General features: G+C 34.4%; 1 protein-coding gene across 1 annotated transcript in view; it reads left to right on the top strand.

Moving 5' to 3' along the window:
* Positions 1-17,374, top strand: part of LOC149769491 (uncharacterized) — a 78,486-nt gene extending 61,112 nt beyond the window's left edge. The window contains exons 5-7 of the mRNA XM_089949882.1: positions 10,256-10,600; positions 12,215-12,586; positions 17,126-17,374. Coding sequence (XP_089806008.1) covers positions 10,256-10,600; positions 12,215-12,586; positions 17,126-17,241 — 833 coding nt within the window. The 3' untranslated portion in view covers positions 17,242-17,374. The remainder of the gene's footprint in view (positions 1-10,255; positions 10,601-12,214; positions 12,587-17,125) is intronic.
* The last annotated feature ends 2,251 nt before the right edge of the window (positions 17,375-19,625 follow it).

Here is a 19,625-nt window from a genome sequence, read left to right as displayed (position 1 = left end):
TTTAATAGCATGTAACTGTAGTTTTAATTCTTCGATTTGGGCCTCCAATTTCCTAATTGTTTTTTGATGTACACACATGAAGAAATCATTAAGGTTTAAGCCATCACTGATGTGGTCATGATTTATGGAGCGTGTAATTGCCTGACACTCTGGAGGGGTGTTAATTTTATTGCCTGAGTCATTTAGGTCAAAGACTTTAGGAGCTGTTTCATGTTTGGTACTACATCTAGTTACTGGTGTAGATGTCAACATATAACTGCCTTTAGCATGGGTATTCTCATCCTGTCTACATTTACAGATAATATGATCTAACCATGTGAGACTGTTCAGCCCCTGTATATGTAAGACACATGTTGTTTTATACAATGTAGCTGTCACAGTGTTTTTCTCTTGTGTTCTGTAGATAATACCATTTTGTACACTTGAACTGCATGAAGTCATGCAAGGTTCTGAATCCAATATCTGTTTTACAAACTCAAACTTTTGTGGATCTATATTCACAGTGATACTGTATTTATTATATTTGACCCTCAAGAATTCTGGGTAAATGTCAGCCATATTGGATAACTCCAAATCATCATCTGCGCCATTGTTTTCATTTTTATTCCGAACATGACTTTCCTGCATGGGATTATCTGTGTGGCTCTGATCTTCAGGTATATCAGACATACTAAAGCCAGAGAATGATGCAGAAAAGGTTGAGCTGAGTGTGTTAAGTAAGGAACATACAAGGCTGGTATTTAAATGTTTCCATGATTCTGATATTTTCAGCTTGTTCATAACAGTGATAGCAAAAGTATATCAAATCCTTATGTATGACTATCACATATCCATAAACTTTTGAATGAAACTTGCATAATGTGTTTGAGTTGGTATCAACTGAAGTTCAGATATGGTAGGTGTAGTCCAATTTCAAGCATTATCCACTTCGGTAGCCATCGTGGATAACCAAAAATCTTTTGTTTTGAACAGGTTTCCAAATTCACTTGAATACATGAACATGTGCACATAAAATTTCACTTACACTAACTTAATATTGTCATAAATCCACAGTATAAATTATGGCAACTGGTATTAGCATATTTAACACCAGTTTTTACACCAAGTTCATTGAATTGAGTGGAGCTGTGTTAAGACCATATATACATGGCAGCCATCTTGTCCCTGGACCAGATCATTGATCATTCAATGCAGTACTTACCTGTCGCTGTTGCCGAATACCCTCCTCCCACGCTGCTCTGACATCTTGTGTAATTGTTGTCTGTGAAAAGATGACATATAGGTACATCTACCTTCTGCGCATGGTCTGCGGCAGAATGGTTTGCAAAAGGTCAAAGGTTCAACCTTTTCTCCACTCTGGGAGAATGTATTCACATCATACGGACAATATATTTTTGGCATGAAAATAGAGAGCTAAGCAATAGAGACAGGTAAGTATTGCATGATTAAAATTAGTTTTACCCTCCCAAAAAACTAGATTTTATGGTCAGTAGTAATGTTAATTAAAGCAGAATAATGACTTAGATCATAAACATGTTAACATATTCTAATTACCTTGTTGGTTTGCCATTTTGCTTAGTTTTGTTTCCGCACTAATTTCCATGCATCAGTACATGAATGGCTGAATGTTCAGTGTTCATTAAGCTAAAACAAGGGACAAAAAAATTAAGTAACTTTGACTCAGCATCATTTATTTCTCAAACTATTCACTGTTTCAACCAATATGTAGCTTAAAGCTAGAATTCTTCTTCATTACAGGTTATAGGTTTTGGGTCTTTTGCCAACTCATTGGCCTGGTTTCCATTGTAGGTTCATTTTGAGAGAATCTAAAACAAACAAATGGTCATTTTAATCTTCAACTTCCAATATTTATATAATTCCAAGTTTCAGATTTGTGATAAAAATAAAGATAATAATAAAACAACAGCAACAACAACAACAACAACAATAATAATAATATAAATTAATTAATATAAATTAATGACCTTATGGTCCACACAATACATGATAATTGGCAAATTAATATCATACAAATTAAAACCATGAAACTTTTAAAGTATGATTTTTTTCTCTCTCTCTGTATAATGTAAATATTACAATATTTTAAAAAAAAGAATAGTTACTTTTTTGTTAAAACATCATTCTTGTAATTGTAAAGTATGTTAATTTCATTATAAAGGCAAATCAACTTTCACATTCCAGTTTATCAATGTACTGATGTTGAGAAAGAAACGTTCGTTTACATATCATGCATTCTGAATAAATTAGAGTCAATTGTACAATGAATTGATGATGAATATAAATGTAAAAAAAGAATAAATTCTGCTCATCAATAACTATGTCTTTACATACATGTAAGTAAGATTATATGGACAAAAAAGGCTGCAGTTTTATGTTTTCGTATTAAAGCAACAAATACCCAACAGAAACGGCCTTAGTTTACCACAACAGTGGCTCATGATGATGGTGTAAGGATAGATATCAAATAGGAAGAAAATGAACATCTCAACCTCATGAATAAATTGAAAATAAAATGCATTTACCAAAATTATTCTGTCAGTTTCCTCTTTTGCTTAGATCCCATCTTTGCGAATGAATTATGAACTCCCTCTGTGGTAGGCATTTTCTAATACAGCACAATGGTGGTATAATTATATGGAGGGTGATTACTGCCATAATTCTATGCATGAATTTTCTAATCTTCCTTGATGATCTATTGTAAATGGCTGCTTGCAAGTGCTACTTTCATAATTCTATCAATGTATATTGCATTCTTCATTGATGCAGATTGTATGTGGCAGTTTGCAAGTGCTACTTTCCTTCTGCATTATTGTCAATGGCTGCTTGCAAGTTCTACATTCATAATTCAATTCATGAATTTTCTATTCTTCATTGATGCAAGCTGTAAATGGCTGCTTGAAAGTGCCTAGATCAACTTTCCTTCTGCGTCCTTGTATCTCGCAATTTGCCAATGACTGAATTGATTCTGTAGTTTGTCGTATGGCAAATGCTATGTCAGTTATTACAAGTTTTAACATTCCATTTATAAACTTGCTATATCACAAGTTTCACAAATTACACCTTCCAAAATCATGACTATAATGTAGCATCAAGCACCAAGCATGTTGCAAGTTAGAATCAAGGAAGTTAGCATAAAATAATGCCTCATTATGACAACAGATGGCGCTGTGATACGTTAATTTCTTACAATATGACTACTCCCCTGACCCTAGCAACAAGAGGTTATACCACTTTACGGCATGTTTGGGCATCTTATTTAAAATATAATTTGAATTCAATTATAGCAGCTGATATCTCAGAGTATTAACATTCGGATGACAGGTGGCCTGCAAGTAGCACAAAATAAATTAAATGTATCAAATTGTATACATTTAGATGTATTTACACAACATTATATTTCCGCTAAGCCTTCCCACCCCATTTTATTTGAACATTTTCTGATTTTGTCTGTTTAATTTACCAATGCTGCATGGTGGCAGAGCCACTTACAAGCAGGATTTAAGGCTCTGATTTGTTTATATATTCTCATTCACAATTTTATCAGTTTAGAGCATATTTATTATTTTAGAGTGCAGTGCAAATTCTGCTTTTTGTAGCAGTAAAGACCTCATAAGGTTTGAGCAAAGTGCAGATAATTGCACCTCGAGGCCATACTTTCATTTCTTTATTCACAAGAGAGAGAGAGTACATTACAGAGATGAGGATTCTGTTTATTCATTCAACCATATGTAACTAAATTGTACTGTTAATATGCAGTTTACAGTGGCAGTTTAATTTTATATATATATAATGTATGGCATGGATGATTATGTATTAGACAGCAAGTATTGTCACTAGTTGTCTGTGACAAGTATGTCATATCTCCAATTTCATTTTAAATCTCCAATTCCAATACAACAGCAAGAGGCAAATGACTTGAAACAAGGACATCACATACAAAGCATATATATATATATATATATATATATATATATATATATATATATATATATATATATAAAGAAAAGAAATTCTAAGTGTGTGAAATATATTTTCTATATGTAAACATAAAGAACACTTCCATACAATTATGAGACACTTTATTTCCACATATATCAAACTGGAAACTACATTTTGTTATTATTTAAAACCATATTCATCCATATACGAAGCGATATTTATAGTACAGGTAAGATGACTGATTGTATGGTACCTCACTGATAAAACATCAGACTCCTTTGGTAGCAATTATAAAAATATAATATATTGAATATAAATAACATTGCTATCGCTACCAGTAACCAGCTCACTTTGTATTATTACTGCTACAGTACAGTACTAAAAGTGCTTGATACATTTGGATATGAAATTAATGTAGTAGTTAAAAAGATTATTACAAATTTGTACATGTATCTTCTACAGATGTGATTGTTTTCTGTTAGAAGAATAAGACACACACACCCCACATAATTTGCTAAAAAAACTTGTAAATTTTTTAAGGCGAGTCACAGCTCAGTCTGTTGTAGCATCCATCACCCCCACCACCCCACATAAACATCTTCATTTGTCTGTGATTTTATCATTATTTTATCCTGTTTAAAATATAAGCTAGTATTGTCAATTGACACAAAAAAATATCAGCACAATGCAAATATACAATAAAGCAAAATAAATAAATAAAAACAATATACAGTCTTATGTTTAACTTTTCGTAGGGAATATAAGAGAAAAAAAAGTTTAATTTAAACCGGCATTCATAAAATCAATATTGTTAGATGAATTAGTCTGAAACAAAAATTATCATACAGGTAGGCAATTAAGGTAACAAATACCTGGATTGTCGTGTTACATTGTTCTTATAGATTTATTTGCCATTCCCTTTTGTTTTTCACTTTCACATGAATAAAACATGAATGAAGACAAGCTTTTCACACAATCTGGCTTTTGGATTGGACATACACCCATCATTGCAAATTCTGAGGAATTAAAACTGCACATTTTGGATTGGCCAAGACACATTGCCTTTTGTGTACCACATACATTTGTAAATTATGACTCAAGAACAGTCAGGTTATATTCCCTAGTGTCTGTTTCAAGAATTAATCCCCAAAAACATTCAATTACTGGATCTGTATTCAATATATCTACTGTACAAAAATGCTCACTTTTTGATGAATTTATTTTGTGGGCAATAAAAATAAGTTGTTTGCACTTGCTATGAGCAGAAAACATGAAAAGGACTATATTTTATTTGCTAATTTATTATTTCTAATACTTTGATCTTCACAAAACTATTATATTTATGAACCTAAGATGAAATTGTAAATTTGGCCTCTTATCCTTAATGTAGTACATGTAGTTAAAATAAAAGTAGGAAACCCCATTGCCTTGGAACAATGGATAAGGTAAATTCCATAATTTAAATGTCTTAATCACTCAGCAGAGAGAGAGAGAGAGAGAGGGAGAGAGAGAGATTCATAAGTAAGTCAGTTTCTTCACAGAATGAATGAAACCAGTAGCCAATTTCTGACTGCAGTTGTAAGATATCTGAGCAGAAAGTAACAGCTACTTTATAAGCATGCAAAAGTAATTTTAATGTGAGTTATAGGTCACCAAGTACTATTATTCCTCAGAGAAGACACAAGACTGGGTTTTAGAAATTAAAGCCACACAAGTACCAGTTTGTTACGGTGTGAAAAATGGGGTCTTTATGAGAAAATGGAGACACCTGATGTACCTGCTGGTGATGAGTGGTCAGTGAGCAATCAAATTCTTGTTCCTAAGTCATATAGACAGAAATTGCATAGTCTAGCCCATAAAACTCCGTAAGCTGGTCATTTTGGTATCAATAAGATTTATCACAAGATCCAAAATAATTTTTATTTGCTGAAAATTAAAAGTTATGTTTATAAGTACCATAGATCTTGTCACACTTGTCAAATGGTAGGAAACCCCAATCAGAAGATATCTAAGGCACATCTTCAACCTATTCCTGCATTTGACCATTTGACAAGCCATTTAGCAGAAAAATGGTAGACTGTCGGTTCCTTACCTAATACCAAGTCAAGCAACCAATACTTGTTGACCATAATGTGTCCGTCCTCAAGATTTCCATAGTCTATTCCTTTGAAGAATATTAAAGCAAAAACTGTTCTGAAAGTTTAGGCAATGTTTTTAACACTTGTTTGCCTCCCCAAATCTGTCCAGCAAATTTTATGTTTGATTATTTTCAACAACTTACATATGAATTAAACATCCAACAGTTTAATTTTTCTGTCACCCTGAAAGGAATGGGGCTAGCTCAAGACTGTCCGAAAACAATCCCACCTACCCAGGATACATGTATGCCATTATATTGAATCAAACCTTAAAAAGGACAGTGATCAGTAAAATCCTGCATTGTATAATTATCGAGTAAGATGAGGAGAGTTTTTTTTCCCCATATTGGTATTTATCACCAAATGAAAGACCCCATGGCTACCCTAAAACAACAAAAGACTGTCCCAAAACACCCTCAACTACCCAGGATACATGTAGGCAATTAAATAGATTAAAACCAAATAAAAAGACAGTGATCTGTAAAATTCTACCCTGTATAATTATCGTGTAAGATCAGTAGAGTTTATTCTTTTGTTGATACTTGCTGAAGACTGTCCCAAAACACACTCATCAACCCAGCATACATGTATACAATTACAATGACTTAAAAAATATGCAGTTTTGGTGCATTCTCTCTTTCTTTCTTTCTCTTTCTTTGATCATAGATATTTCACTAAACTACTTTCATATTGCAAAGAGCAGCACAAATAACAAGTCAGAATCATGCGTCACTACATTCATATTTCAAAAATTCTTTAAAGCTTTTTTTTAAAATCTTTAATGTGAGAAAGAGCAGCTGAATAATTAGAACTCAAGGGTGCTATATTTATATTTTTAAAATTCTTGAACCAAATTATTAATTTTAATTGGTTTGATAATAGTAAGAGTTACAATAGATAAAAGTAAAATCTCCTGTAACATCTTTTGTCTCTGATTATTTCTACTTTTAGAGACAAAAGTTTTAAAGGATGCAAACCAGTTTTAAAGCTGGTTTTTTGGTTATTTGTTTAAAAATACATTCAAAGGTTGAGGTTCTGTACATTAACAATGCAAATTAAGTATTGGAAAACAATTGTACACTAAATCTAATCTTTTTAAGGCAAGTAATCATTTTTATCATGATACGATCATGATTTTCCACAGTTTGATTATTTCGTTTTTTGCGGCAAAATATGTTCCAAAATGAAGATCGTGATAAGAATAAGAACACCTTTAAGGAAAGCTTAATTTTTTTAATGTCATTTTACCTATAAATTTTTTTTTAATGTGCTATTGATGTTGCTCTGAAATATTTTATTTTCACGGGAGCTTATGTACAAGAGTATCACAGGAAAAGATAGACATCTGCGAGGTGCGTCAAAATGGGTGACGTACAATACAATCCTTACAACCAGGGTTCGTCTGATGAAAACTCGTTAAGAAGAGTAAGAGGGAATATATCATTGTCATTTCTGATCCTTACTAAAATAACTAATGTTTCCAAAGTAATGAGAGATATCACTAAGAAGTAGATTTCTTAAACGGTGAAGGTAAATAATTAAGTGCGTCAAAACTGGGATTGAAAAAGAAGGACCACCTTGCTGTACTGTATGCGTTTTTGTTTTCGTAAGGTGATATAAATCACTTAGATCTTCGAGTAAGCATATGGTTTTAGAGACGATTAAAAAGGGACTGAAAGAGTTATCGACACAAAATTAATGTCGCAAAGCTCCGTGGGGAGCATTCATTGTTTCTGGTAAAGAAAAAACTGTAGAAATTTAGAGCGCCGTCTGTTGTCATAATGCCATGCTAATCTCTAGTATGCCATTATGACAACAGATGGCGACACGAGTTTGACAACAAAGACGATACTGATAAAACTTAGTATTTACATTGTTGCAAGGCAAAATCCGTATGAAAACAGTTGGAATGTTGTAATTGTAAAGCTTATAAACAGAATATAAAAAAATTTAATAACTGACATAGCGTTTGTCATACGACAAACTACAGAATCAATTCTTTAGTTGGCAAATCGCAAGATACTATGACGCAGAAAAAAAGTAGATCGAAAAACTTGCAAGCAACCATTTACAGCTTGGATCAATGAAAAATAAAAAATTAATGACTAGAATTTTGAATATAGCACTTGCAGGCAGTCATTGACAATAATGCAGAAGGAAAGTAGCACTTGCAAACTCCACGTCCAATTTGCATCAATGAAAATACAATATACATTGATAGAATTATGAAAGTAGCACTTGCAAGCAGCCATTTACAATAATGCATCAAGGAAGATTGGGAAATACACGCATATAATTATGGCGAATCCCCCTCCATATAATTAAGCGTGATTGCGCCTGCATCAATAATGAGCATTAACGATAAAGACCAAAGTTAACCAATGGCAGGGTCTGGCAAAACCGGCCAGTAGCATGGTGCCAGAACAGAATTAAATTTCCAAATTGAAAGATCAGGGCACTTTTAAATTTGATAGTGGTGTTCAGAGGCATACATTTGACAGGGGTGCTAAAAATGTTGGGCAGGGCATAGCTCCCCTCTATTCATGCTTAGCTAGAACACACACACACACACATATATATACAATGATTTCTAACCTGCCTGGCATTACGTTTTCTATTCTTTCTCCCTTAAATTTTACATCATATTATCATATATCCATCTGTAGGATCCAGGGATAGTCCTCCCATTCCACTGTATATTTGTAACTTAAATAATAGCTTATATATACCTTGAGTCCTCTGAGAGAAATCTGGAATGACTTTATTTAGATGAGAATTAATTATTGGGTTGACAAGCAGATGTGTCTGTATCCATCATTATCTCAGCATATGTACTTTGTTAAGAATTGGGATTGATTGGAGGTGTAACTCATTCTCAGTAGGGTTGAATTATAATTCTCTAACCTGTATGATAATATTCTATTTTGGGACCAAAATGTGTCAGAGATCCTAAAATAGCTGCCTGGTCTGTATTTGGTGTACATGACTGACAAATGAGTTCAAAGGATTGTTTGCTAACTTTCCATGTCAGATGTTGGGCATAAAGTGTACATAATTATTCAGTGCAATTGTAAAATCATTTTTTCCAGTTAATTAGATACTGTACAGGCACAAAACACAAGACAGAAGAGGCATGAAAGCTCAACTCTTGGAGTTATCAAAACGTATAATTGAGCAATTGCTGAGGAATCTGTAACATAAGCATTACATCAGTACCTCATGCCACTTGTTTTGTAAATATATAGTAATTGTTCATTATTTTTCCTGTCAACAGTCATTGGGACCAGTTATGTAATTTGAGGTGTGGTTTGGGTACTGTGATTTTTGTTGTTGTTGTGTGATTTAATGCCATTTTTCAGCACACGATAGGCGGCCAGTATTAATGATGGAGGAAGAACCCAGGAAAACCCCGGAAAGAACCATGAACCCACAAGAAGCTACTGGCAAACTTTCTAACATACCAACATTGGCCTAATCCAAGACTCAAACCCACACAGACAGAGGTGAGATGGCAGTGATCCGTAATGGAGAGCGCTTTAGACCACTCTGCCACTGGGGGCCCCTAATGTGATTTTCTTTTGAACCAGGATATATTGTTTTTCTTTTCCCTCAAGATGAATTTTTTCCAGCTTGTTATATCACTTGTTATACCTTCTTTTAATACATACATACATATATATATATATATATATATATATATATATATATATATATATATATATATATAAGAAAAATATAACTTAACTGTTTGCAAACCGTAAAATATATATTGATAAAAATGAAACAGATTCAGTTAGAATTGGGATGTGATGATTATTTTTGTGTTTTTTTTTATATAGTATAGTTGATGGTATTTTAACATTTTCCCAATTTCTCTCCACTATTAAGACATTTTGCCATTGAAGCTGGCAAAATTGAAGTTTGGAAACTTATCTTGTAGATAAAATTTATTGAAGCAGTGGTTGTTGATAGGAATGGGGGAATTTAAATCTAAAGGAAAATCATTGTGGAATTCATTTTTCTGAAATGGATTGGCAAAAGATCTTTTTGCACATCTTGTTATAAACAAATGTCAGTTTTTGAAGGTATCAAAGATGCAGATTTTGTTGTGTAGGAGATACAAAAAATAAACTTGACTGAATCATCTATTCTTTCAGTTGAGGTGTACATGGTTGAAATGAAAGTTAAGAAAGATGGGGTGACAATTCAAGAAGTGGAAATGAAAGTCAAGAATTACGTAAATAGTTCAGGAGGACTACCATTCCTGCTGCTGCCAGCATGTTTCGATGCTATGAAGGTGACATCTGGAAGCATTATTATCCATCTTCGGTCTGACAGGAAATATACCTATGAGACGCTTCAGTTTTTCTGCCATCATGGTGGAATGAAAAACTTTATACTGAGCCTACTTGATCAGAAAGACATATTTGATTCACTTCCTGTGGGTGAAATATGTGTGGAGATCAAAGCAATCTGTTCCAAAGAAAATGTCACATTTGATGGTAAGAGTATATGACAACTTGCAGCTTCTTAAATTGCAAGTGAATACATGTATAATGTATAAACATAAATATTATATCAGTAAAGAAATTTACTGTTTCCCATGTGTGTTTTCATTCCTTATGTGTATTGTGTTATATTTTCTATCCAACCATCAGTCTGTTACTTGTTTTTGCGCAGTAAGTTAGGTTATTATTGTACAGTTACTAAACCTTGTGGATAGCTTGCACTTGGGTAAGGATGAATGCTAATTTTAGAGTTGAAAGGCCATAGTGACTGAAAGAAGAAAAATGGTTTCTGTGTGATAACTGAATTTTCCACCATCTATAGTTACCAAACAGTGTGGATGGATTGCGCTTGGGGTAAGAAAGAAACCTGTCAGTTTTAGGGTCAGAAGATCAAATGACAAGTCCACGGTGACAGAAACAAGAGAAATGGTTTCCACACATTAAATTCATTCTCACATACCTGGACCAAATTTTGTAGATGGTTTGCACTTGGAGATAAGGAAGAAAGCTATTGATTTCAGGAGGGGGGTAAAACAGCCAAAGGTCAAGGTGACTTATTGAAAGAAGCAAAATCTTTTCTGCACAAAAACATTGCTTCCACATGACACACCTAAACCAAACTTTGGGGATAGTGTGCACTTTGGAAAAGGAAGAATCTGATTAATTTTGTGGCCAATAGGCCAATGGTCAAGGTCACTGACTGAAAGAAAAAAAGTGGTTTCAGCATGAAAAATTCAGTTATTGACTGTGTATGTTCACATTACTTCTACATGACGCCTGAACCAAATGTGTGGACTGTGTACACTTGGGCTAAGGAAGAAATCTGTTGACTTGGGGATCAAAAGGTCAAGGGTCAAGGTAACTTTGTATATGATAACTTTAGTACCCTGACAAACGTTTTCAGAGAGCTTGCACTAAAGGTGGAAAAGAGGCATACTGATTTTAGGGTCAGTTGGTAATGGTCAGGGTTATTGTGGCTTACCTAGAAATCAATAAATTTTGCTCCAGGTTAAGTTCCCTTATCAAATTTTGTGGATAGCTTGCACATAAGGTAATAAAGATCCAGTGTATCCCCTAGGGATGCAAGACTGAGAGTAAAAAAATCTCCTTGGTGTCAAAACGGGGGGTCAGAATGAGTAAAACACAAACTTTGGTATCATAACTGGGGGTCAAATAAATCTTTAGGGGGTCACTGAAGCAGAAATGAGGGTAAAGGGAAACAATGAAAGATTCCTATAGATTTTTAGTCTAAAGGTTAGATATCATGATCATGGTAAGTCTGAAAAAAATAATAATGGTTTCTGCTTAGTAGGATTAGTTCAAGACAATATACCTTGGCCAAGTCAACCATACTGTAATACTGCCTACATAAGGACTAATAAAGACTTGGTGGGCATAGAAGATGCCAGTCACAGTACTCTTGCTTGTAATGCCTTGCATTCAACTTGACTTTTAAGAATACACATATTCTATTAGACCTAGTACTATGATGTAACTTTTGTGGCTTACAGATTTCCATTACCTGAGAGAAAGACTTAGCTTATAAATTGCAACAGAAACAATATTTTGTAAATGATATTGTAACCATTTCATCTTTATTTCTTTAAGAGCCTTGTACAGTCTTCAGACCTATGACTGAAGATAGGCATCTTCCTTCTAGTCAACAATCTTCTATGCCAGGAAAGTCAGAAATTATAAAGAATAACCTGCTTCTGCATTATGATTATATCATGGATGAAATTGAACCCCTTGAATTTCGGGACATGTTTGTGGATAGAGGAATCTTGGAAAAAAGTTTTTTCATGGATATAAAAAAATTTGAACGAAGACGTAGATCAGAATTGTTCCTCAGTGAAGTCTTCGATAAAGGCAGTGGTGCTCTTTTAGCTTTTGTGGATTCTTTAAAGGATATAGATTGTGAAGAACTTGCTGACAAACTTTGTTCTGATAAGTGTATGTTGATGCAACTTAATGAAAACGGTAAGGTGAATTTCATATTTTTAAAATGCTATTTTATATCTTTAAATTGTTTTTCAAAATTACAGTTTGCTATTCATCATGGTACACAGTCTGCTCCACTTAAATGCATATTGCTTAATTGCATAGTGAAAGTATGGTACCGTTTTTCATTGTAAATATACATTAATTTGCTTAAATGCATACTCCGTTTATATGCATAGCTTGGGTCTGGTCCCGAGGCTATGCATATAAGTGGAGTTGACTGTATTTTATAAAATACCCTGAAGGTATATAAATATTTATGTAACAGAATATTGTTGGAGGGCAAAAAAATCAGAACTACTATGGTTTCCAAAGCCTCACTATTTTGATTGAACTTTTTGTGTTCATCAACAAAAGAATACACTTTCTTGTCACTGTAAAGAACCCAGTTAACAACATAATTGCTGCATATCAAAGTGTGTATCAGGTTTGTACCATAATTAATGTTCACAACTATTGCCATTTAACATTTGATACACATGTCCACTTCTTTTGAATTTGGCATGATTGGGAGATTTTTTATAACATGAAAATAACTACATTTAATCTACTTCTTTAATTGTGTAATAGCTGCTTATATAATTTTGTTAAAGGTATAGTGGAGGTCAGCAAATATGAAGTAGAAGAGGTGGATTCTGAAAAACATGGTCAGGAAGGCTTGATGTGGTCTTGCAGTGTAAAATTAAATGTTAGAAAGGCAGCAGAAGGTTAGTATGAACTTAGTGATTATTTAAATGAAAGAATGGGAGTCTCCTGAAGAAAATGAAATAAGGAAATGGGTATTGGCTGATGCTTCAACTATGTATAAGAGAAACCATACAATTTTACACAGATGATTACAAATGGTACATTTCTTTGGCATCAACTATAGTTGTAAAGAAAAGTAAAATGTTGATGACAATGAATTTCAAGTATATCGGTCTGTTGGAGCAGCAGAGGAGGTGAACAGACCTTTTGTTGAAACATCATTTTTGAAAAAATAAAGCTTCTTATGAAAAAAATAGAAAAAATATGGTCAATAACACCAAACTGAAGCCTCTAACTTACAGAGAGTTTCTCTAATTGGGTTAGTTGTTTTGTTACTTTATCTTTGTCGTTTGTGTTTTTTCTAAGTTTGTATGTGCGTTCATTTACCCACCGGATGCTTCATTGAGGTCGTACGTCCTCTGCTGCTATAAATGTGTGAGTAATTAAATCATTATTATATCAGTAATGGAATCTTATACTAGTAGATTAGCTAGAGAAAGATTAGAAGCAATCAGAAGATATCTTCCTGTTCATGATGTTCTCAAACAAAAACTACAAGAACATAAAGATTCACAAGTTGAATATGCAGAAGGTACAGAACAGTTTTTTGAACCTGTTACAAAAGTTACTGAAAGAGTTGCAGAAGTTACCAAAGGTCTTCTTCTAACATTAGAACAAACTGCTATGGATCCTAGAAAAATAGCAGAAAGAACTAAGAAAACAAAAAAGATTTTATGAGATCTTCCAACTGAAATAGCTGCTGCCCAACCTCCCCCCTTAGATGAAGAAATACTTAAAGGTATTAATGAAATAAAATAAGATCTTGCACCCAAACCTAAAGTAGAAAAAGAAAATGTTGAATTGATTAAAAAATTTAGAGAAGATTTTATTGAACAACTTACAAATATTAAAGAAAAAGATTTGCCTAGGGAGACATTTGAAGCTATTTTTGAAAAGACTAAATTTTTAAAATCTAATTATACTACTGTAAATGATGATAATTTCATTAACCCTTTACCTCATGCAAGTGTGTCTGGACGCCTCTACACCATTTGCATGGAAGCGCCTTTTGACGCCTCTACTCAAGTCGCATGGAAGCGCCTTTTGACGTTGGCTGTAAACATCAGCCATTTTAAGCCGGTTTTCGTAGCGCCACTTTCGGGGAAAACCCCCTGTTAGATACTACATTCATTTCTGCGAATGACAATTACGTCAGATCACATGGTCACTGTTTATGCACTGGTCCATATCTGCTATTTAAAGTAACTGGGTCATAATCTCCACTCTCCAAAATGGTGGTAGCGGATTTCATTCAGTACTTATGAAGTTTTCACAATTAGAGTCACAACTATGAAAGATTCAATAACCTAGGTAAAGGCTTTGATATTGATGTAGGCAGCAGTTAGTTTTTATAAATTATCAAATTCAGATGACTTAGTGATATAGAAGCAGACAAAATACTTGTAAATTTTGAGTATGAGAAATGGCAGTTCTCTCAAGATTTTAAAGCACATAAAAAATACTTCCGTGATAAACAATTACACAGCTATAACAATTGGACTTTACTCTTAAACTTTTCCACATATAGTAGATGCGTACCAAAAATGTAAAATGGTTAAAATTGCTGTTAAACGTAACATACACTACATTGCTTAACAGTTCACAGGATGGTCTATGCATATGGGGTCGACTAGGTAACAGGTGTTATATTTATAGCACGCTGCACTTTGTAACTATGCTCTATGAGGTAAAAGGATAAGTGGGTATATCGTATATATTACGACAAAAGACAAGCCAGAGATAATGATCTAAAATATAGAAGTTTTGTTAATGAAATAAAAAGACTTTATGATAAGGCACTTGAACAAATTTCTCAACTAAAACCTTCCCCACCGCAACCTCCTAAGCAAGAACCTTCATATCAACTTCCTCCACTGCAGCAACAAATAGAACGACAAAAACAAAAATCACAAAAACCACAATCCCCTTCACAAATTCCTTGACCACAGCAGCAAAAATCACAATCTCCTAAAGAACCTCCAGAACTAATTAATATTAAAAATAGATTTACAACTAAAGGTATTGAACCTATAAAAATTTTCATAATGATGCAGTAAATATTGCTGCACAGGGATATAATGAAACAGCAAAATATGCAAAACCTAATTTTGTTGACTCTTGGCAAAATGAAGATGATTGGATTAAAGATATGCATTCTATTTAGAAATAGACCTTTCAAGGATAACCGTGATTATCTTTCAAGGATTTGCATGATGTAAAAAGACAAAAAGTAGAAGATACATTTGAATCATTATTAACTAAAAAACCTCTTAAAGAAAAAGATTTTCCTGGTTCATTATTAAGCCCATATATTTCCGAAGAAGAATTTTATGATATAAAATCTGACATGTCTCCCAGTGCTATTGGAAGTGGTTTTTCTACTCAAGTGGTCTTATTACTTGTCCTGACAGTGTTCTTGCCGATGTTGACTGACTTAAAATTCTGATCGGAGGAAAACTTGCAGGAAATAATTCTCCAGAAATTATTAATGAAATATCTGATATTTGCCGAAGATTATTTACAGGCGGTGTTATGGATCGTAATTTTTATCATTCTCTCATTAATGAAATTGTTGATGATTATCACAGCGACTGAAAACAATTAATTAATCAAGGTGTAAGTTAAAAATGATTATACATAATGCTCAACAAGGGCCTGTAAATGTTAGGGTAGTAAACTCATTATTGCCAACATATAAGCGATTTACGGAGATGAACTTGGTGATGTTGTTCAAGGTTTATTTATGAGAATAGTTCCAAAAGCAATACCGATTGCAAAACAATTAGGAATGAATGCTAGTGAAGCTATTCGTGATAAAGGTATCAGTGCTGTTGGTAATGTTGCTGGTAAAGCATTTTCAGCAATCAAGGAACGATTAGCTCGATTGATATGAAGAAAACCACAGCCAGTAATATTACCCAGCACTAAAGTTAGCCTGCAAATATGAGTAAAATAAAAAATCAAGCTGCAAATCAAAAACTAGCAGAGTTGGCTGTTAATGAAGTCGTTCCTGCAGAATTGACTAATAAAATTACGCCAACAAATAAAAGTTTTATTTCAGGAAGTGGTCTTCGTGTTAGATGATAACAATTATAATAAAAATGTTCAAGCGTATATCCGATCCAGCATTTGATATGGATGTACCAATTCTCAAAGATGAACGTATACCTGATTATCAATATTATTCTTATGATGCATGTGTACCTAACGCACGAGGAAGAATCAAATTACATGTTTAAGATACAAGCAGATATATTTTTACCTGCTGAAGCTTTTATTGAAGTAGAGGGAGAGCTTGTAACAGACGTCTCTAATACACCATATGGAGCTAATGATATGGTTGGTTCTGTTAACAGTGGTATTATGGCGTTGTTTGATAGCACTACATACATGATTGATGGAAGAAGTATTGAAACAATTCAAAAAGACATTGGTGTTGCTACAACGATAATAAATTTATCATATCATCATGTTAGCGTTACTCTGACTCCTGGTCAGATTAAAAAGCTTCAATCGTATTCAGCAAAGAATAAAAATATCACTAAAAAAAAGATCAGATCACACATGGTCAAAATAAACTATCATTGTCAGAACGTCAACCCAGATATTTCAATAGTGCCAAACAATCAAAAAGAGATGTTAAACTCAATCTTTCTGCTGGTGCTGTTAAAGATTCAATTATAACAGGTTATATATTTCAAATTCTTGCAGCTATACCAGCATTAATAACTGCTGGAGCCCCAGCTGTTACAAAAGCAGCTGCACTTGGTGCTGTTGGAACTGCTGCTGGAATGGCATTAGAGAAAGCAACAGGACAAGGATTTTAAAAAAGGGAAGAGGGTCTAAGATTACCAGGAACCCCTTATCGATATGGAAAAGGTCTGAGACTTCCAGGAACACTTCGTTAATGTTTCCAATGTCAACATTTGATTTACTTGATGCTGCTAAAAAAATTAAATAAAAAAAAGTTTTTTTTTGCATGATCAAGTACCAAAACAACCAAACAATAGTAACCCACTGGTTACTCCGTCAAGTCGTTCCCCCGTAATTCTCGCGGAGGTGGAATTGCTGTCATCACAAAGAACTCCATGATAAAACATCTTAACCACACCACAACATTCAATTTCGACCACACATCGTTTGAACTAGTCCAAACCACACTCAACGCTGGAGCAAAGGTCAGTCCATTTTTTCTGCCTATACCACCCTCCTCCTAGTAGAAAAAACAAGCTGGCTGACTCTCTCTTTTTGGAGCAGTTTCTGAATCTCCTGGACTATGGAAATTCGATAGGTGGCAACCTGATTATTCTTGGAGATTTCAACTTTCACTTTGACTGTCCCGGAAACCCAAATACATCAAAACTCATAGATTCCATTAATGTTTTCAACCTCAAACAATCAGTTAACCAACCCACTCATAAACATGGTCACATTTTAGACTGGATTCTTCATAGACCTGATGATAACATTCTACAGTCCTCCCTGGTATCCCATGACATTGCATCAGATCACCTCTGCATTATATGCCATCTTGACACATCAGTCCCTAACCCTCCACCTTTATCTGCTACTAAGAGAAATCTCCATATGATAAATAGAACCAAACTAATGCACAACATCCAAGCTAACCTAACAACTTGCTTACCTTCTACCGCAGAACAACTTGATAACTGCCTGCATTCATTTCTTGACAAACATGCCCCAGCTACCAAGTCCAGAGAATCAATTCAAAAGTGTTCTCCATGGTATAGCAGTGTTAGGGACCAGCATCGCACTGCTGAAAGAGACCGCCGTAAAGCTGAGAGGCTTTGGCTTTCCACCAGACTCACTATTCATAAGCAAATCTATGAAGCCGCTAAGAAGAATGTCACAAATATAGTCCATGCAGCAAAATCAGCCCACTACTTTACTAAGAACATGGAAAGTTCCAGCTGCAAAGAGCTCTTCGAGATTACTAACAAGCTAATGTCAAGGAACAAATCTACACCACTTCCAACTACCTTATCTCCAGTCGACCTTCCGGACACGTTTGCAAATTTCTTCCGTGACAAAGTACAAACCATTCGAGATAAGCTTGACACCACAATTTCAATTGGCCCGTTGTCACCATACAGTTGGGATACAGAATTTGAGCGGCAACCATTAGCAGCATTTGAACCTGTCTCTATGGATTTCGTATGTACAATCCTGATGAAGAGTGCACCAAAGTCATGTGAACTTGATCCAATTCCAACATCACTGCTGCTTGATTGATTTGATCCAGTATTGCCTTCTTCACTAACTGATGTTATTAATACCTCTCTCTCATCTGGGGAATTCCCATCATTTTTCAAAACTGCATTGTAAAGCCTCTGCTGAAGAAACCAATACTAGACCATAATGATTTAAAGAAATACCGCCCCGTTTCTAATCTCCCATTCATATAAAAATTCTTAGAAAAGGTTGTTGTATCCCAGCTTGTATCTCATCTAAATTCAAAGAGTCTTTTTAGCAATGTACAATCTGCATATTGCCCTTGCCACAGTACTGAAACTACTCTTCTAAAAAAGTAGTTAATGACATTCTCTCTGCGTTGGATAGTGGAAAGATTACAGTCCTCACCTTCCTTGATTTGTCTGCAGCATTTGACCATGATATATTTCTTCACCGTCTCCAGCATGTATTTGGCATTCATGATACAGTCTTACTGTGGTTCAAGTCCTACTTGGTCAACAGGACACAAATTATATCTGCAAATGGAATACACTCCAGCCCAGTTGATCTATGTTGTGGTGTTCCACAGGGGTCTGTGCTTGGACCTGTTCTCTTCATTCTGTACACTCAGTTGCTGTCAAGTGTCATAGATCATCATCCAGTGTCTCACCAGTTGTATGCTGATGACACCCAAATATACAAATCTAACCACACAACTGAAGTTGATGCTACCATCCAAGGTGTAGAGAGGTGCATTTCTGATGTGAAATCATGGATGACATGTAACAAGTTGCAGATGAATGATGATAAAACTGAGGCCATTCTAATCACAACACAAAGACTTTCTCATTCACATCCTTTACCTCAAACAGTAAATATCAGCAACACCAACATTAAATTCACACAATCAGTACGAAACCTAGGTGTTACTCTGGACAGTACTCTCACATTGCACCAACATGTCATGAACATATGCAAGGCTGCATATCTTGAGCTGAGACGTATCAGCTTAATTCGC

Source organism: Sinohyriopsis cumingii, unplaced genomic scaffold, assembly GCF_028554795.1.
Source record: "Sinohyriopsis cumingii isolate HCF-2022 unplaced genomic scaffold, ASM2855479v2 utg003676l, whole genome shotgun sequence".
Classification (NCBI taxonomy): Eukaryota; Metazoa; Mollusca; class Bivalvia; order Unionida; family Unionidae; genus Sinohyriopsis; species Sinohyriopsis cumingii.
The sequence above is the reverse complement of the archived record's forward strand: the minus strand, read 5'-3'. Positions and strand labels throughout refer to the sequence as shown.